This window comes from Marmota flaviventris, chromosome 1 (assembly GCF_047511675.1).
Source record: "Marmota flaviventris isolate mMarFla1 chromosome 1, mMarFla1.hap1, whole genome shotgun sequence".
Taxonomy (NCBI): Eukaryota; Metazoa; Chordata; class Mammalia; order Rodentia; family Sciuridae; genus Marmota; species Marmota flaviventris.
The window spans coordinates 200,732,081-200,752,725 of NC_092498.1; the positions used below are offsets into that span (position 1 = coordinate 200,732,081).

The window sequence follows — 20,645 nt, forward strand, 5'->3', positions numbered from 1 at the left end:
TCAGAGGGCAGGCTGCCTTTAATAGCTCAGTTCTATGGTTTTTTTGACAAAAGGTCTGTTAACATATTGCAAAACAGAATCAGGAAGGAGGCCTGGGAGTAGGAAACACGCCCCTCTCTCAACTGATGCTCGGCAGGACCAGACAGCACAGCTAGGATCAGCTGGGTAGGCACATGCCTCAACCCAGTGCCCTGCCACAGGTCCTGGTGGGGTCATGAGTGACTGGCACTCACTGTGAGGGTGTGGCGAGGCTCAAGGGCAACAGTGGCTCTGCAGCAGAGTGAGGCAGCTGGACGGGCATGTGGGGCCAAGAAAGGGGCAGGGCGGGCAGGGCCAAGGGTCCTGGCTGCCCTTTTCTACCCCTGAGCCAGGGCACTGCAACGTGAGGACCTGCCACGTGGGAGCCACTCCACGTGGCCAAGCAGTGGGTCTGGGTTCAGGTGCACGGTGCTGCTTGGGTACCCTCCGGCAGTTGTCTCCCAACGCAGGCCTCAGTGGACGGGGCAGCCGGGCGTGCTGGGCGCTCAGGCTGCCTTCTCTTTTATATCTTCCCTCGGTTCCTCCTTCAGGTTCTCAGCCACGAGCTTCATTTGCTGTTGAGAGAACACAGGACACGGGATGAGCCACACAAGCCTAAGTGGAGGTCCCTATGTGGTGGCAGATGCCCCCGCTCTCCGTGGAGGCCCAGGCAGTGACTTCAAACCCTGGGGAAGAGATGACCCTGACGCTGCCCATGGCCTCCTGCAAGTCCCTGGGTCTGGCTCTGAAGAGAAAGGGGACAAAGGCTGTGTTGCACAAGCTACGGGGCAGCAGGGACTTTCAGGTCATGTTCTCTTCCCTGCATGACGTGGAGGGACAGGCCCAGGAGAGGACAGGCACTGACATGGGGCCAAGTCCTCTCCCTTCCCCACAAGCTGAGTGACCTCGGCAGCTGGACCTTGCTGAGTCTGTTTCCGCAGTGACAGCAACGCAGTGCACACGAAAGCCCTGGTCCAGGGCAGTGGCTCCAAGGCATCAGACACTCTACCAGTCCTTTGTCCCTCCCACCACGGAACCACCTTGCACCCCCGCCTGGCTACATCCTCACTGGGAACACCTTGAGACGTCTCCCCGAGGGCGAGGCCAGGAAGAAGGTGCTCTCCTGGCCAGCAAGATGGGAGCCTGGCAGGGAGGAGTCAGAGGAAGGAGCCATGGAGGGTCATGTGGCTCCCCACACCCCACCTCCTCCCATGCAGGTCCAAGCCACCTCTGTCCTGCAGGTGCTAGAAAACAGGGCCACAGCTCTGCCCCACTTCTTGCATAAATGTGCAAGTATTTTGGAATTTGGCTTAAAATATACTTAAAATACACTCAGATTTTTAAAAAAACATTTTTTTTAGTTTTAACTAGACACAATACCTTTATTTCTTTTTATGTGGTACTGAGGATCGAACCCAGCACCTCCCACATGCTAGGTGAGCGCTCTACCGCTGAGCCCCAGCCCCAGCCCCCACACTCAGATTTCTGATAACGGAAAAAATCTGAGCACAAAACCTGCTGGGAGTCTCATAGGCAACACTGGGACAACGCCATGCTCCCTTTCAGGGAGAGGAGCCTCTTTGACAGACCATAAAGAAAAGCCTGTCTTCTGCGTCAGGCTGATTTCCCCTGGAAGGATCCTTCAGGTCTGTCCCTCTCAGGAGGGACAGAGCCCACTTGCTCCCGACAGTTCCCATCCTTTCTGTGCCTGGTCTGTCCTCCAAGGGCAGCTCGGAAATGGGCTCCAGAGCTGACTCCTCCTTGGGCTGGGACACTCCTGGCCCTTTTCATCCACATCTAAGCAGACTAGGGTGGCTTTTGATGGGGGGTAGAGCCAGGCAGAGCATGGTGAGTGACTAGGTGACTAGTGGGGGACATTTTCACTCATCAGTGCCCTGGAGCAGGGGTAGACACAGGAGTAAACACTGGTTGGGGACAGGTCTTCCCCAGTGGCACACAGTTGCGATGTTTCTGTAACTTCTGGCTCAACGGGGTGATGGACACAGTTTGATTGAGTTACTGCTATACCTAGTGTGTCTCTCCAGAGGTGATTTCCTGCATCTGTCCCTGGCCACCACAGACACTGCAGGGCGTCACACAAGCATGCTGTGCCTGTCAGCTGCAGAGATAAAATGTCCCCACGAAGGAAACTGTAATGTGTCAGTCAAGGTTCACTGCAGACTATTCAAGCTGGTATCATTTAATACCTATAAAACTTTTAAAATATCTTTATGACAGAGACAAAGAAGACAGAATGAATGAGACTCTGTTTCCTGATTGACATGTAACCATAAGAAATTAAAGGCCAAATAGATAAAAAGCAGAACAATAATGAGGATCACCTCAGCTTGTCACAGAATCTTGAAGCCACATTTCCATGGCATTTGACATGGAGAAGAAAATCAAAATGGGTGCATCTGAGACTCCTCTCCAGGTGCAAACTGCTCCCTTACTTATGTGGGAGGCCTGAGCCATTAGGTGACAGAACAGTAGTATCTGGTGGCTATCCTGGGAGGGGACCTTTGGAAGGAGCAAGGTCTCACAGAAGTCAGGCAGATGGGCCTTCTTCCCTGAAAGACAAGCCCTAACTGACCTTTGTCTCGTTTTGGGAGCTCCCCATCTGTGTCTCCATTTGTCCTTAAAACTAAAATGCCCAAGGGGGCGTCTCCCAGCGACTATAGCCCTTCTTTCCGATCCAACTTCAGGGCTTCCTCCAGGCCTCAGGAACATGCCCAGAACCTGTTCCCCCTGCAGTGCCTGCCCTGCTCAGGGCATTTCTAAGATGTCCATGAGGTCACAGGGTCATGTACACTGCAAAGATAGGAAGGGTGGCCAAGGACCCTACAGACCTCTCCTGATGCTGACCAGGTGGCTCAGGTGACACTTCTGCCTTCTCTTCACATGTCCTAGAGTAAGGTCACGAGTGACCGAGCCTAATGGCCTAGTCAGTTGGACTAAACCCTAGTTTTCCTGTGTGGCTGGTCCCTCAGGGTTTGATCTGCCTCAGTGGAGCTTTGGGACTCCCAAGTTGGGCTGGAGCCAAGGACATCTCAAGGTCAGCTTGGCCAGAGGAAGCGGGTGGGGACCAGAAGGCTGTGCTCCCTGGGCCACTGCAGTGCAGTGACCGGCTAGGCACTTCCTCCCAGGAGTGCTCCACCCCGCCTGGGGCTCACTCAGGTCTTTGGCTTCTTCTCTTCAGCAACTCTGGTCGCAGAGTGGGACTGACAGGGAGGGAGAGAGCAACATCATGCCCTTTAAAAAATACCTGGCTTCTTTAGGGACACTCAAATTAAAACTTTCATAAAAACACAGGGAAGATAATGGAGCTGACCTTTTCCCTACAAAAGAGTAACAGAATGAAGAGCGAGAATGGAATTTTTCTGCAACTCGTGACTCATTAAAACATTCATGCATCAAAATTATTCTTTATAGAGCACAGGCTGATTTTTTGCATCATTATTAGTAATGATTATAATAAGCACCTAATCATTAAATGGGTCCACTAAAGGCACAGCTTAACCTGGGGAAGGATGTGTAATCAAACCCCCTTTCCCCTCTGGGGAACACAGCAAGATTTTCTGAGTCTGGACCCCACAGACCTCAGTTGGTCCCTTTGGCTTCTCAAACTTGTAGCTGAGACTCTCCTTGGCCACACCCACAATGAACTTTAGGATTCTTCTATTCTTAGCATTCAGGAAATCACGACCAAACTGATTACACCTATTGCCCAACCAGAAGCCTATTAGCAACTACTCCACCACCCCTGCCCCCCCAACCACTGAAGAGTGATCTGAGCAACCTTGGCTGAAGGATGGGAAAACATTGGTTCCTGGGTTCCCATGCCCTGGTGGCCCCCCAAGCTCCCATACCCTCTCAGTGCAGAACACAGTGGCCAGGATGGAGCCAGGCTGTGGGCCCCACCAATCCTGCCTCAGCAGCTGACACAGGAAGGGGTGCTCGGGTGAGCTCATTGGCAGCACTGGCTCCCCTGAGTTCTTGCAGCCTCAGGGTACGGGCCTGGTGACAAGGCTGACTTAACTGGTCTGCAGTGTGGCCCAGAAATGGAACTTCAGAAAGCTCAAGGTGATTGTAATGTGCAGCTGAGGTGGAGAAAGGAAGCTGTGGCTCTTGGGACACAAGGAGCAGAGGGGCAGAGGGCGGCAGCAGGTGCTGAGGGAGTCATGCCTGCAGTCCCTCCGCAGGGGCTGCTTCATTTCAACACTTGGCCAAAGTACCATGGCAGACTTTCTGGCAAACAAAGGCACTAGTGCTCTTATCTCCCTCCCCACCCGACCATGCCCCCATCCTCCATCTGGCTTCGGCTTCTCAGAGCCCCAGAACCTCAAACTCCCTCAAGGTCTGCTGCCTCTCCCTGATTTGGGGTCTACTGTTGGGTCTGGCCCTTTCCACCTGCCAAGAACTCCCTTCCTTCCACCTGTGCTGAGACCACATCCCAGATTCTCCTAGATTCTTTGTCCCAAAGAAGCCTAAGTGTGACCCACACATGCTGCTCTGAAGGGTTTCCACTCTACTTTGGACTAAAATTCACCCTCCCCGACTTCTCATGCCTCTCCCTGACAGCCCTGCACTCCAGCCGTGCAGCCCCAGAGCTCCACTGGCAGGTTCCTCCCTGCCACTCAGTCCTAAACCTATCTCTCCCCACGGGTCACCTGTCACCGTCACATCCCTCTATTTTAATTCCTGTGCTTCATTCACGCCATCCGTTTTTTCATTGTTTACATATATTTTTTGCTTTCCTGTTTTTTAGGACCCATGACTAGATCCCAGGCCTGCAGCAGTGCTGGGCACCAAGTTAGGGCTCATTCAGGACTTGTGGGGAGTGACCAGCCCAGCGGCTGACCCATAGGGGCAGCCAGAGATGCCAAGTCAGCCGAAGATCTCAGCATCGTTACGACCAACAGGGGAAGCCTCCTTTCTCCTGTGGACATAAATAAGAAATACTCAAGTTCTTGAAGTTGGTGTCACTCTTGTATGTTTGTCACATGTGTGGGATGGCAGAAAATACAGCAAAGCTTGGGCTTTATGTCAGAAGTGCCAGAACTTCAGAGTTTCCCACAGTTCCCTGCCCTGATAACAGTGGTGCAGATGTGGGCCCCGGCCAGTAAGGTTCTGGCTCAGTGGGCACAACAGGCATCTTTGGAGTTTCCACCATGCCCTTCAGGTGAGGCTCTGGTGAAGCTGGTCTGCAGCTACTGCAGGGTAGGAGGAAAGGAGGAAACAGGGCCACCAGGAAGGCTGCATGATTGTCAGCCTGCTCTCAGCAGAAACTAAGCCTCCTTCAAGAGACTCCAGCTCCACTCCAAAAGGGCCGCCACTCACCAGCAGTGTGGTGCAGGCTGCACCCTTCAGTACCTTGTGGGTTGACCCTGAGGAAGGCAGAGTCAATTCAAGCAAAAACAAACAAGAACAGGGTTTTTTTTTTTTCCCCGGATATCTACTTCTCAAATAATCTTTTTTGGGGGGATGGGGCACTTAACAACTGAGCCAAATCCCCAACCCTTTTTTATATTTTATTTAGAGAGAGAGTCTCGCGGATTTGCTTAGGGCCTCACTAAGTTGGTGAGGCTAGCTTTGAATTCACAATCCTCCTGCCTCAGCCTCCTGAGCTGCTGGGATTACAGGCGTGTGCCACCATGCCTGGCTCAAATAATCTTTTAAGCTCTACTTTATCTATACATTTGGGTTTCAGAGCAAAATTTCCAAAAGCAAAAAGTAAAGATGCTTTGAAAGAAAAATTCACAGGTATTTTGAGATGGCAAGTTCCCTCCAGGAGTGAGGAGCCTGCAGGAGCTAGAGGCTCGCTTCCCTGGGCACATGTTCATCCTGATGCTCTTGGGACAGGGATCCCATTGTATCTGATGAACTACAGCCAATTCTCAAACCTGGGCTGTGGACATCATTATATGCCTGCCATGAAGTTCCACAGGTGGCTGAAAAGAACGGATGCTAACACCAAATGCCAAAGCAAAACTGGTGAGAGAGCTCTGGAGTAGCCTGGGGACATCCACCAAGGGGACAACAGAGCAGTGACTGGAGGCCTGGCCGGGAGCAGTGCTTTAACCCTGTTCACTTAGGATCTCTGGGGGATCACACAGAATGCAAATCAATGTGTAAAGCAGAAGTGCAAATGGAAAGAGTCAGAGTCTCCAAGATCCAAAACAAGTGAGGACTGTTAAAGAAATCAAATTAAGTATATGTGAAAAGTACCATCAATTATTTTTGGAATAGGCATCAACTGGAGGTAGCTCACTCCTGTTCTGAATGCAGGCCCCCAGTGGCTCCTCCTGGGTGCTAAGGAAGGTTCTGGCAACCAGGATGCAAAGCCTACCCATCCTGTCTGGGAGCTTTGGCAGCTAAGGAGGCAGCAACTCGCTGAGGCCAGGTGCCCCTTGTGTAGTCACACATGTTGCTAGGTCCCTTGGGAGATGAGACCCAGGGAGATGTATAACCAACCAAGGTGGAGATGATGATCTGGTTAGCCCTCATCCTTCAACTGCAGGTTCCGCGTTGATGGCTAGCAAGAGCCTGGGCTCGGGGCTAGTGTTGGCAGAGGATGCATGACAGGCCAGTGGACCCCACACAAGTGGCTGCTCCAAAGGAACCCTCGTAGGCTCCTTCACTGAAAGCTGTGGCTGGGAGACATTTTCAGATCTGATAATCCAGTTTAGTCCAAACAGGACACAAGGGCTGAAAAGCCCCCAAAGTAGAAATAAACACCACTGATAAAACCATGGAGATCAATGGTCTTTTAGGGACCCCGAGTTGGGATGACTCAGGGGTGACCACCTGAGGGAGGTACCTGTGGTGGTCAGCGGCCATTCAGGGTTTGACTTCCCACTCAAGAGTCCTGAGTCATGGGGACAAGGGGACAATTTCACTGTGGCAGGAGAAAGAAACCCAGAGTTTAGAAAATAAAAGGATGAGGAAGATAGTTCATTAAATGGAATGTGGGAGACAGTCCACTGCCCGCATTGGGATGTCAACAAAGATTTGTTTAAAGTAGACATTTCTTCAATATGAACGGGGGATAAACTTTAACTCAAGAAAACACTGTCTGTTGCCACCAGAAAAGAAAAGGCAGGTGACAGGAGAGGCCGCACAGGGAGCTCCCTCTGCCAGAGGCTTTGCACCCCTCCTTGGACCCACAAAGGGGAGGGGGCCGCGCAGGCACTGAAGGGCCCTGGTCACTGCAGAGGGCTGGTTCCTTCCCCCACAAGTGCTACACCAGCACCCAATTAGAAACAGACCCTTACAACTGCATCCAGGACCCCAGGACAAGGGGAAAGCGTCAGTGTCCCCAGCATCTTCTCCCTTCCTTGCCCAGGGCAGTTCCCCAGCGGATACTGTTTGACCTTTTTATTTTGTATTTATTTATTTTTAGGGGGTGCTAGGGGTTGAACTGGACCACTGAGCCACCCCCCTCAGCCCTATTTTGTATCTTATTTAGAGACAGGGTCTCACTGAGTTGCTTAGCGCCTCAACGTTGCAGAGGCTAGCTTTGAACTCACAATCCTCCTGCCTCAGGCTCCCCAGCCGCTGGGATTACAGGCATGGGCCACAGTGCCTGGCTTTTTTGGCCTTTAATGAACACATATTTTTATTCTCTATTAATGTCATCTAATATTTCAAAATCAGTATAATGACTAAAATAAAATGGATAACAATAGTATATATATTTACAGTGTACAATTCTCAAAACCCCATATTTCTTCACTGCACAAGAGATTACCAGATACCCCTTACCCCTGGGGTGGGCCTGGTCCCCGGCCAGGTGAGAACGGCTGCCCCGGGGTGCTGACGCTGTCTCTAGAACTGCTGGCACTGGGCACGCTTCTAACAGCCAGGCGAGCTGGCCAGGTTGACTTCACTATGCTTGATTTTATCATTTTTTTCTCCAAGAAAAACACAGAAAGTGCTGGGCAGGGATTTTAGCCATATTCACTTGACATCCTTCCCCCAACACAGTTAATTCTCACATATTTCCATCTATAAGCCTCAATAAGCAGAATTAATGGCTGCTTCTGTCCTATGACTTTCATTTCATTATGATTTTCCATTACTTGTGTCCCCTCCTGGGGGAGTGGCAGCCCCTGTAAGGAATACTGATGGCTAAATGCAGGGTAACGGTAATGTCACTGTACACTCCTCGCTGTTTAGTTATAGGGTCTTGAGCACATGAAGCTGCCAGTCTATGTTTTCTGAAATCTAGGACTGAAGTGACACACAGTTGGTGACAATGAGCTGTGGAAACCCATCTGGGGTAACCCACAGCACTGAACCACTCAGGGACTATCCTCCCATTCTCTCTCCGCCAGGTCAGACCTTCTAGGATGGTCTAGTTAATAATAAGCTAAATGATTTCTAAAGCACATGCTTAATTTTTTCTGATTAAAAAAATTATTGCTGTAGTTTGGATATGAAATGTGTAGTTTTTTTTTTTTTTTTTGGCGGGGGTGGAGTACTAAGGATTGAACCTAGATGCGCTTGACAGCTGAGCCACATCTCCAGTCCTTTTTTATATTTTTGAATTTTGAGATGGTCTCCCTGAGTTGTTAAGGCAAGGCCTCACTAAGTTGCTGAGGCTGGCCTTGAACTTGTGAAATCCTCCTGCCTCAGCCTGTGGAGCCTGTGGAATTACAGGCGTGCACCACTGTGCCTGGCTGAAAGTTTTTCTTTTTAAATGATTAACAATGTTATTGCCACTCTTCTGTCATGTGTAACTAAAAAGAACAAAATTTAAAAAGTACATTAAAAAAGTATTATTCTCATAGTTTGGATCTGAAATGTCCTCCAAAGACCTGTGTGTTAAAGGCTTGGACCCAAGCCTGGCACCACTGGGATGGTGAAACCTTTAAAAGGCAGAGCCTCGCGGGGGCTTTTAGGGCATTGGGGTGTGTCCTCAAAGGGGATAGTGGGTGCCTGTTCTCTCTCTTTTCCTTTTGCTCCCTGGTTCCCGATGAGAACAGTTTTGCTCAGCCATACACTGTTGCCGTGACGTGCTGCCTTGCCACAGGCCCTAAAACAACAGGATCAACCAAACATGGATTGAAACCTCCAAAACTGTTTGCCAAAATAAACCTTTTTTTCTTTGCATGTTGATTATTTCAGGCCATTTGTTACACTAACAGAAAGCAGACTCACACAATCATTTATAGGGGCATGAAATTCATCCTTCAAAGTGTTTACAATTGATCCTGGAAGATGCCCTTCTATCCCAGGCTCCTGTGGCTGGTTGTGAACAAGGGAAGAACAAGTTGTCCTATTCTTCTTTCTGATTTGAAGCCTTAAGAGACCACCTGAGAATTTGATCTTATCTGTGGGAAAGCTGTGATTTCAAGATTCACTTGCTTCTTTGAGGCAGCAGAGCAGGAGACCTGATGGGGATAATTTCCATTTCAGGGAGCCCTGCTTCTGGTTGATGATCAGTCTTTTTCCTAAAGCATCTGAGACAAATTACTTTAGAAAGAGAAAAGAAAAAGGAAGGAAGGAAGGAGGGAGAGAAGGAAGACAGGAAGGGACATCTTGGAGAGTTTGAATAGAGAGTTTAATACATGGTCTGAGAAACAAAACTGCTCCTCAGAGCAGTGGGAAAGGGGACCCTACTGTGGGCTGGATCTCTGCAGGTGGTCTTGCCCACATGGAAAGTTCCTTCTCCTCAGTGGGGATTCAGGGTGCTGCACAGTGTCTGAGTACATCCAAATCAGCTGACCGCTAGAGGTGCAGAGAACACACAGGGGCTGCCCTGGCCTGCTCCTCAGCCCCACCAACCCCCATGTGGCCTTGGACCTTACAGATGGCCTGGTACAACCTCACCTGGAAGGATTAAGGGACTGGGCAGAGGGAGAGCTTGAGGAAGCAAGAGGAGGTGGGTGAGATTCTGGATGGTGTTTTTGCAGCAGGGACCCAACATGGAGAAGCCTGTAGTTTATGCCAAGCGAGGAACACTGTGAGATCCCCTTCCTGCCTCTCCCAGGTATTCCAAAGAAAGTTCTGTGAGAAGTCAGCAGCTTCTGGGGCCACATGGATCTCACTGAATACCGCAGGCACCATGGCTGTCAGGGGAAGTCACTGCCGGCCTTCAACAGAGAAGTGGAATGGCTTGCTTCTAGGTGGATGGTGCTGTTGTTCTCTGAGAAGCAGGGGCTCTGCCCAGGTGAAGGTAGGGGTGATGGGACAGAGCACAGCAGAAGCTGCACCTGTGCTGGCACGAGTCCCCAAGTGACCGGGCCCCAAAGTCGGCCCAGTGCGGGGCTTGCAGAGAGGCTCCCTGTGGAGGTCTGAGAGAGAGTGTGATCTGTCTACACTCAGGGGACATGGCTCTGTTTCCAAATTCCCTTTTTTTGGGAGAAAACTGAAGGTTCACCTTGTTTAGAGGAACAGCATGTAATGGCACAAGCATGTGCCTTAGCGCAGATCACCCTTTCCACTCTAAGTCTTGGAGAACAAAGAAAAGCAAGAAACAAGTGTGATGGGAACATGGGGACTGGGTAACTGGCACCCCACGAAGCCTTGTCAAATTGGGTCAGGCTCTTCCAGCACACGCGCGCGCGCGCGTGTGTGTGTGTGTGGCTGCACACGCACATGTGCTCCAAGGGGGCATGGCTGTGGGGTGTGTGTGTGTTGGCATCAGGTGGCCCATCTCAGATGAACTGAAATTAATTAGGGACTCAATTGCGTCAATTGCTAAGAATGTGACACATATGTCCCTGTTGGTCTTGGATGTCAGGGTGTGACTCTGAGACAGCATGTGAAAATGCATGGGTTTTCCCTGTTTCTGACCATATTTCAAAGGCTCTTTTGAATTCTTACCAAAATAATAGCAATATTACAGCAGCTCATTTCTCATCCTGTCTGTAATATCACATGTCGCCCTTTACTCACCTAATGGAAACAGGAAAGTTCTGTGTTTTCTTAAGCCCCAAAGGTACAGGTGAACTTTGAAGATGTTCTGATTCTTTGGGTGAAACTGGGATTACCAAATTTAGTTCAGAAATTCAAAATAATGAAAGGTAGGACTAACCTGCTGTTTTTGTCTCCACAGCATATGTAGAGGAGAGTGAAAAACAGGAAGAGATGTGGTAAAGTGCATTTCCTAAGGCCCCTCAAGTCCCCGCAGAAAGAAACCAGTGCTAAATACCCCCTTCATTTCAACTCCCTCTGTTTTGATCTGTTGCTTCCAAGTATAAAAATGTAGCTGCACTGTCTCCTTTGAGATTGACTGCCATGACTTCCTTCTCTGTTCCTGCCACACAGACACTGGAAAGTTCTAGAAAGGCAGTACCTAGCCCATGTGACCAGTGTTGTCTTTATTCTGACCTTTGGGAAAGGGATCCTGGTCACAGGTCAGGTTAGGCTGTTAGTCAATTCAATGCTTAAGTCAGATGGCTACAGACCAGGAGTCTCTGACCAGAAGCCACCACATCCACAGCATCAGAACCTGAACCTCCTTGCTTAGCTTTTCAGAAACAAGAAGAGCTGATCCATGTGATAGGTACTGAATTAAACATGACTTCAGATATTCGGTCCTTCTTCTAACACTACTACTGTTTTCCTGTGTGGTGCCAAGAACAGCGACAGCATAAGAGATAAGCTGTTGGCTAACTGGGAATTCCCTGGTGAAAGCCATAAAATATGGATGATTTCGTCCTGTTACCCTGGACGACCTGCGAGTCATTTTGTTAAGAAGACATAGATAGATGTTTTAGGAGCACATGGCCAGGCATTTGGGGAGTGATTCTGTCAAGTAGCAAAGCCCAGGGCTGATTCACAGTTAACTTACGTGGCTCTGGGAGCAGGGGCGGGTGGGTGGGGGGACAATATTTCCAAAAGCCATTTTGTACAATGCAAACAAACAACGTTGAACCAAAGAAACTCTCAGACGATGGTACCAGATTGTGGGGGTCTCTTTCATTGCCCTGTGAACCAAGCACTGCACAGAAACACATGGAGAGGCCACGGCTGCGCGCTCTGACTGGATAAAGGGCAAGAAACCCATTGCAGGGCGGAGCAAAACACCATCCTGGCTGCTAAAATAAGCCTGAGGACAAAACCCCACCATTCCTACTTTCAAAAAGGAACTGATGTCAGTAGGAAGACTCCTGCAGGGCCTCAGTGAGGCCGTCACCCCCACGCGTGCACAGCCCAGCCCAGCATAGCAGAAATGTCCTGGGCGGGGAGGAAGTGAGGGCTGACCACAGAGGAAAACACTGAACTAGAGGGAAACAGAACAAAACAGCGGGGGTGAGTCAGAGCCCAGAGGCCTCTACACCATGAGGGGACGACTGTTTCCAAACAAAGCCCTCATCAGGTACCGCATTAATGACACACAGGAGAAGGGAACTGCCAACAGTCCTGGGCTAACCTGTGAGCCATGGGGAACTTGCAGCCCCTGGTGGAGTGCAGGAGCCAGCTGGGCTTCTGGCCACCTGGACTGGACCTTGAAAGCCCCTCTGGGGCCTCCTCCCCCAGGCCTCTAGGATCCCTGCCCATTCCTTCCCCGCTAGCCTTCTGCCTGGGAAACTCAGGGCAGGGCGCTGTGCGCGCTGGGCAGGAAGCTCTGGGGAAATCACAGATGCCACTCTTGGCACTCGCTCCCAACCTGCTGCCCAGCCCACTGTTCCAGCAGCAGGCCTCTCGTTTCAGATCTTCCTGTTCCGGAGTTCCGTGGCTTTGCAGAAACCCTCAAACCCCTACTGCTCTGTGAAGACACAGTATGTGCGTCATGTCCTCCATGCGGCCTCCCTGGCCTGCCACAGGGTGACTGGCAAGCTCCACTTCATGCTCCCACCATGATAGACTCTGCTGTGGGAGCTGACAGGGCCCCTCTTGCCTATTGGTGCCCCCATCTGGAGTGGTGGCCAAAAGAATCGGGGTGAGAGCACCAAAGCAGCCTGTGCTGAAACCATCGCCCTCTTCCCTCTGCACAAACACATCCCTGGGGAGGGTTCTTCTTTCTTCCCTGGGTTTCAAGATTACACTCGCCCCTCTGCTGTTCAAATCCCACTCCCTTGGAGAGGCCAATTCTGTAGCTGGAGGAGATCCAGGGGCAGTGGTTACAGCACGAACACTGTCTCATGGGACAATCTTTTTTATGCAAAAATCCAACTGGCTATTTTGGATGATCTATATAGACAGCTTTAAAAGTAAAATGAGGGCAGTAAAACTGCTTGTAATCCCAGCAGTTCGGGAGGCTGAGGCAAGAGGATTGTGAGTTCAAAGCCAGCCTCAGCAAAAGCAAGGCGTTAAGCAACTAAGTAAGACCGTCTCTAAATACAAAATAGGGCTGGGGATGTGGCTCAGTGGTTGGGTGCCCCTGAGTTCAATTCCTGGTATACCCCCCTCCCCCCAAAAAAGTAAAATGAGGTCTACTGTCACATAGTGAGTTTCAGACCTTACTGAGCAGTGATCAGAATGTATCTGAAGACCTTTTATAAAGTAAGTCTCCCAGGTCTTACTTGTACTTCTCATTTAGTAGGTCTGGAGAGGAGAAAGAATATTTTTTCCAAAGTTTACTTTTGATATTACTCCAAACTTATAGAAAAATTGCAAACAGTATAAAAGAGTCAGTTTTATCAGCTGCTTACACTTCATTGCATTGCTTGGTCATTCTTGCTACATCATGTTTTTGGAATCCTCAGAGAGTAAGTACTTCATGCCCTTGTCCCCCTAAATATGTTCATGTATATTCTCCAAAAACAAGGTCTTCCTTTTCTACAAGAAAATGATATTTCTATTATATAAGAAAATGTTCCCTAAATGATTTTGAAGGGAGACGTGATGATCAGTTTCTTATTTTGTCAAACTTCCCAAACAGTATCACACTGATAGAATACAGAAAGTATCAAAACCAGATGGGAGTCCCTAAATTTGTTCTGCAGAAAATAAAGCAGCAACTGACTATTCTGTGGAAACACATACGATAAATGCATGGATTCCCTTTTGTTCATGAAACAAAAATTGTTTCAATGAACTGGAATAGAAAACTACCATAAAAAAAAAGCCTTCAACCTAGCTGAATTTGGGGATCTGTGGTAGGCAGTCTCTGAACCACCCCAGTGATCTCCACCTCCTGAGGTTCACTCCTCTGGAATATCCCTTCTACCTTGGGGTGTAGGCTGGACCTAGTTGCTCACTTCTAACCAGGAGAATACAGCAAAGCGTGGGACTGTCACTTCAGAGATGATGTCACAGACACTGGAGTTTCCATTTGGGGTGCATCCTTGCTCACTGGCCTGCTCTCCTCCCTTTCCCAGACAAATGTGTTGACAGAAATTTCTATCCTGGTTGTTTTCTCAGCTGTAGTTCCCCAAACCACTCCAAACTGGCTGCTGGTCCATCAATCCACAGAAATCGCTCCCTCTAAGGTTATCCTTCACCGCCATATTGTTAAATCCACTGGACATTTCCTGGTCTTCATCTTATGACTTCACAGCAGTGTCTGACATTGTGAAACTAGCTCCTTCTTGAGGTTCTGCCTTTGGATGTGTGACAGAACGTTTCCCTGGTCTCATTCCTCTGAGCTTTGCAGGCTCGTCCTCTCCTGGAAGGCCCTTACAAGTTGCCATTTCTCAGGAATCCATTCCAGGCCCTCTCTTCTTTTCCCTCTAGACCAGCACTCTCCAACAGATCTCTGGGATGATGGGAATGTTCGATAGAGCATTGATAATTTGCTTATTGCAACTGAGGAACTGAATTTTAATCTGATCTAATTTGAACTAATTTAAATTTAAATAGCCACAGATGGCTAGGGCTGAGATGCCCTCCCTGATAGGCCGTGGCACCCATGACCTCAGCCACCACCTCTACGCAGACTACCCACACATCTTTTGTCCAGCCCAGGTTTTCTCTGAAGCAATGCCTACCTGGCGTCTTCCCTTGAATGTTACTAAATCAACCAAACTAAACTCAAGATCATTTTCCAAAGTCAGTCTAGCTTCCCATCCAGCTAACTGCCCAGACATCTACCCCAAGCATGCAGCTCTGAAGCCTTAGGAAATCAAGTTTGGATGACTTCCTCTCCTACTCATTCCTCAGATTTGTCTACTTCTCTATGTTCTGGCTACCTTCACATGAATCCATCATAGAAACTGCTAGAATCTCCTTACTGGTGCACAGGTACCTTCTTCTTTTTTTTTTTGGTACTGAGAATTGAACTCAGGGGCACTTGACCACTGAGTCACATCCCCAGCCCTATTATATATTTTATTTATTAAGAGTTGCTTAGCACCTTGCTTTTGCTGAGGCTGGCTTTGAACTCTCGATCCTCTTGCCTCAGCCTCCCCCACTGACAGATACCTTCTTTGGCCACACCCCCAATGTGTCCTCAGGATGCAACCTAAATCTACACCTGAAGGTATCCACCCAGGCTGAGGATCCTTCAGTGGCTTCTTGGACTTTTGGGACAAAGACAGCATTCCCGTGCAGGAGACCCAGCCCTGCCAACTGCAGGCCGATGCTCTGTGCCTCTCCAGTCACATGGTCTTCTTCCTGTCCCCTGCAGTCAGAAAGACTGATTGGAGGGATTTTATCATTTCTTTTTGGCCAATGTCTTTGGTACCTTTGGTAAGCAAACCAAAACTCTGCTGTTACCCACCCCATAGATGGAGCTTCCCAAAGAGCTGCCATGGAACAAAAGCCCAGTTCACTGACTTCTTCCCTTTTGTGTTTATCAACCCACGTCCCTTCCACAAGAGAGCAGAGTTGGAAGCACTGTGGTAACCTGTCCTCTGCTAACCCTTCCAGCAGCTGAGAGGTACAGTCTACTTGAAGGTTTCCAGTCAGAGGGGGGCACTCCCCACAAACAGGGCTCCTCCCCGAGTTCTAGTCCAGTTGGGTGACTACAAAGATCTTCATTATGCTTTGCCAAATCTCCCCCAGTGTTCTTTCTGGTCAGAGGTCCTAGGCCCACCTCTTGAAGTCCTAAGAAAAGTGATAAAGCTGACAGCAGCTAACCTGTGCCCTGTGCTTGTCCCTCTGCCAGGACTTAGTCTCACAACAACTCTTGTCAGGTGGATTCTATTATTGTTTCCATTTGTAAGGCAAGAACCTATTATAACTCAGAGAAGAAAAACAGTTTGTCCTCAGTCTCAGGGCGTTCTGATCACTCCTGAATTCCTCAATGTCTTGACAGAAATGCAGTGCCTACAGTTCAACTTGATACCGGGTCCTTGCTATGCCAAGTGTGGTCAAAGGACAGGCAGCATCAGTTTCGTCTAAGAACCTGTCACAAGGCAGGATATGGGGCTCACCCAGACCTGCAGAATCAGAATCTGCTCTTTAATAAGATTCCCAGGGGGTTCGAGGACATGGCTCTTCATGTGCCCAGTCTAACACAGAACAGTGTTGAGATACTCATTTATAGATGCATTCAACCAAAGAGGGGTCAGGAAATACCTCCTTTTCACACCAGACACTAGGTAAGCACCAGGGATCCTCCAACCACTCAGAGTCCAGCAGGGAGAGCTGTGTGTGGCTGCAGGGCCTGGAGTTCAGTGGAGAGAGGAGGAGGCAGGGTCAGCTCAGGCAAGGCAGGGGAAGAGAGCACTTGGGTTGAGTGTTAATAGAGGGCAGGAGTCTGAGGAGCCGTCGCGGACAGGAGCTTTCTGAGCAGTGAAAGAGGAACGAAGGTGGTGGTGAAGTTGAGAGAAGGAGCTGGTGCAGAAGAGGCAGCCAGGGCTGGCCTGGGAGGCCTCGGTCTTGCTCCTCCATTCTGGACAGTTCTGCTGCCACAGTCTCTGGTTACATAAATTCCCTGGCAATCTCGCTTCTGGCTCATTTGAACTTGCAGCCCAGGACCAGGCCTGCTTTTATCACAAGTACTTGGTCTGGGCCTGGGGTGGTCCTGGGCGTGCTAGCTAAGCACTCTGCCACTGAACTGCACCCAGCCCAGATTTTTTTTTTTTTTTTTTAAATACAGTGCAAGACCTTCAGTTTTTCCTGATTAAACCGTAACATGGTCTTTTTTGATTTTCACTTGGAAGCCTATCAAGATGTTTTCTCATTCCTTCATCTTGTGTACTCTACTATCTTTCTGTCTTCAAGTTCATGCTTCTCACATTGGGTATGTGTTTTCTGGACATTGAGAGCAACCTGCAAGCTTTCATCTGTAAGAACAAGGATCATTCTCTTCTACTGCTAACTCAATGCCTTCCCTCCCAGCCCCACCCCGCCTCTACTTCCTCCTGGCTCTAAGAGCCCACTTTTCACCCTAGAAGTGAAAATTACTAGGTGCCTACCTTTTCAGTCTCCCCAACATGAACTAGCAACTAGATCCTGACTGGTGGCACTTGACAAGGTTCACCTTCCAAATACAGTGACTCCAAAGAGAGGCTATCTGTTTTCCTCCTTGCCTTTGGGTGTGAGAATGTGATGCCTGGAGCTGTGGCAGCCACCTTGAGACCATGATGAAAGCCAACATGCCAAGGATGGCTGGAGGTGAAAACGGAAAAAGCCTCCCTAGGTCCTTCACGACACCACTGGGCGATTCTCCCGGTTGTGGGAAAGGCCCATTTATGGACTTGTTACACTTCAAGGTCACTCAATAACTTTTGTTCTTTATATGGAAACAACCCAGAGCTATTCTAGGCTATGAAAGTTCCTAAATCTCATCCTTCTTATCCTCTCCTGTAAATTCCTGGGCACCTTCTCAATGGAATATGTCAAAGCTGCTATTTATAATTCTACCTAGTCAGAAGGCTTTGTCTGGGCATTAAGCATTTTTTTTTTCTTGCTTAAATTAAAATTTAAAGCTCTCTTGATTACACTGGCCAGTTTTCTAACAAGTCCATTTTTCTGGTATATTTTGGGATACTTTCTATTGGTTGTTATATTCTAATATTTTAAGCCTTGTTTAGAAACTCAAATCACATTCTCTGATATTCCATGAAGCTATTTGTTTCCTCTCCTCTTTGGTTACAGGGTCTTGACTCTAACAAGAGACACCACCAGGTCCCCCTCTCTCCACCAACTTCAGTGGTCCTCCCCAGGGAGCTAGCTGCCCTGTGGCCTCAGGCATCCCTTCCCTCTCTCCAGGATCCCCCTCTTCATGTTCTGTCTCTCAGTAGGGAAGACTCTGGTCTCCTGAATGCCCACCTCCCTCTACCTCCATCCCTCTGCCCTTTCCCCTGTAAGGCAATCACAGGAGCCAAACTACCAGAGAAAGAACCTTCCTAGGGCTGCAGAGAGGCTATGGAACTCACAGGGGACTTCTTTTTTTTTTTTTTCCCCCAAATTACATTTCATTTGCACAAGCATTGGGGCAAGTCAGGGCACCTGGTAGGCCTGCTAAGTGCTGGCATCTGCCCTGCATCTTGGAAATAGATGCCAAGGTGACAACATCTCCTACCGGGCAGTGCAACCTTAGACTTGCCTCCTCTGAGCCCCACTCAGGCACTGTGGCCCTGGTGGTCAGCAGCAGGCTTGCTCCAAGCTGCCTGTGATCTTTCCTCCTAAGGCCTGGCACACAGCCTCGTCTGGAAAAGTCCAGCTCTGACCTCTGGGAACACTTTCTTGTCATAAATACACTACCAGTAGCTCTGCATTTTTCTTTCTCCCTTGTGTCAAATTCTTCTACCCTCACCTCTTGACTCTAAGCCTCTTCAGGATACTTGTGTTCCTGGCTTCTTTCTAGAATTTTTTCCCCCATCTTGTAGGAATGTTTAATCCCCTCTAAAAAGTTAGAGCCTTGGCCTCCCCCTCTAGGAAATAATTAACAAACAAATAAAAAGTGCCCTTATACTTGCATTAGTTTTCACATTTTATAGAATTCATTCCCCTGCTGGTGAAGAAAACCAGGCCCCTCTATGTAAGCCACAGCCATTAACCCCAGGCTACCTTGTGTGGTGTGTGTGTGTGATGTGTGTGTCTTTGCATCTTCGCCTCTAATCCTCACAACACTTCCCAGTTTACAAATGTGGTAACCAAGGTGTGTCTAGGAAGGTCACATGCCCAGGCCACAAAAGCTACTGAGCTGAGGCCTCAGGGCATTAAACCAGGGAGGGCTCTTGGCTCCAAACCACTACTCCTCCTAATCCCTCAATGTCCCTGTTTTCTGGCCTCTCAGGGAAGCTTCTCTGCCATGTTTCCTAAAAACATCTTTTGATTTCAGGAAACTGTGGTTTTGCTGGACTTGCTTGGGCTGGCCTTGTGCTCCTGCCCAGTGGAGAGAGGGCAGGAGGTGGGGCTGGGGGAGGCTGCAGCCTCGCCCCAGCCCAGAGAGGCCATGGCAGGCCCCAGGACAGTCTGCTGTAGATTCTCTAGCTTTTCTTTTGGCTTTCTTATCATACACATAACAGGAGTTTGAAGAGCATAAGTTTTAAATTTTGATGAAGTCCCATTTATAGACTTAATTCTTTTATGGCTCATACTTTAGGAATCCTATCTAAGAAATCTTTGCCTAAAGCAAAGTCTCAAAGATTTTCTCTTATTTTTTCCTAGGTTTTATGTTTAGGTCTATGATCCAGTTTTGCATGAACTATGTGTCTGTGTTCCTTTTTTTTCCCTATGAATATCCAGTTATTGATATTGATACATTGATAAGAACCACTTGTTGAAAAAGACTATCCTTTGTCTACTGCAACATCTTTGTGCCTTTGTCAAAAATTAATAGTAGATGTGTGTGGGATTATTTCTGGACAATTCAATTCCCCTAGTCTATACCACTCCCCTAGTGTTTTGGTGAGTACAGCTTTATAATAAGCTTTGAAATCAGACAGCATTAATACTCCAATTTTGTTCTCTTTTTCAAAGTTTTGGTTATTTTAGGTCCTTTCCATTTCCACATCAATTTTAGACTCATCAACCTCTACAAAAAAGCTTGCTGGGACTTTGATTGGGATCTGCTGAGTCTATTGAACAGGGGTTGCCAAAACTTTCATTAAAAAGCCAGACAGTCAACATCTCTAATAATTAGAGAAATGTAAATTAAAACTACTGCCAGTTAGAATGGCAGCTGTCAAGAATATAGACAACAATAAGTTTTGGTGAGAATGTGGGGGAAAGGCACACTCACACACTGCTGATAGGACTGCAAACTGGTACTCTGTAAAGCAGTATGGAGATTCCTTAGGAAACTTGGAATGAAACCCCCATTTGACCCAGCTGTCCCACTCCTCGGTCTATACCCCCAAAACTTAGAATCAGCATACTATAGTAACACAGCCACATCAATGTTTATAGTAGCAATAGCTGAATTGTGGAAGCAACCTAGATGCCCTTCAATAGATGAATGGATAAAGAAACTATGGTATACATACACAATGGAATATTACTCAGCATTAAAAGAGAATAAAATTATGGCATTTGCCAGTAAATGGATGGAGTTGGAGAATATCATGCTAATCAAAGTAAGCCAATCCCTCAAAAACAAAGGCCAAATGTTCTCTCTGGTAAGTGGATACTGATCCCTAATGGTAGGGGAGGGGCATGGGAAAAAATGGAGAAACTTTGATTGGGCAAGGGGGAGGCATGGGAGGGGCACAGGTATGGGAGCAGAAAAGATGGTGGAATGAGATGGACATCATTACCCTAGGTACACCTATGACTGCACATATGGTGCGATGCTACATGGTGTACAATCAGAGAAATGAAAAGTTGTGCTGCAATTGTGT

The 20,645-nt window shown here is 48.5% G+C and overlaps 1 protein-coding gene across 2 annotated transcripts in view; it reads right to left on the reverse strand.

The window, feature by feature from the left end:
* Ano10 (anoctamin 10) overlaps positions 1 to 20,645 on the reverse strand; it is a 193,467-nt gene continuing 172,822 nt past the window's right edge. For both annotated transcript variants that reach the window (XM_071600325.1, XM_027932522.2), the window contains one exon: positions 1 to 593. In XM_071600325.1, the coding sequence (XP_071456426.1) occupies positions 525 to 593 (69 nt within the window). In that variant the 3' untranslated portion in view covers positions 1 to 524. The remainder of the gene's footprint in view (positions 594 to 20,645) is intronic.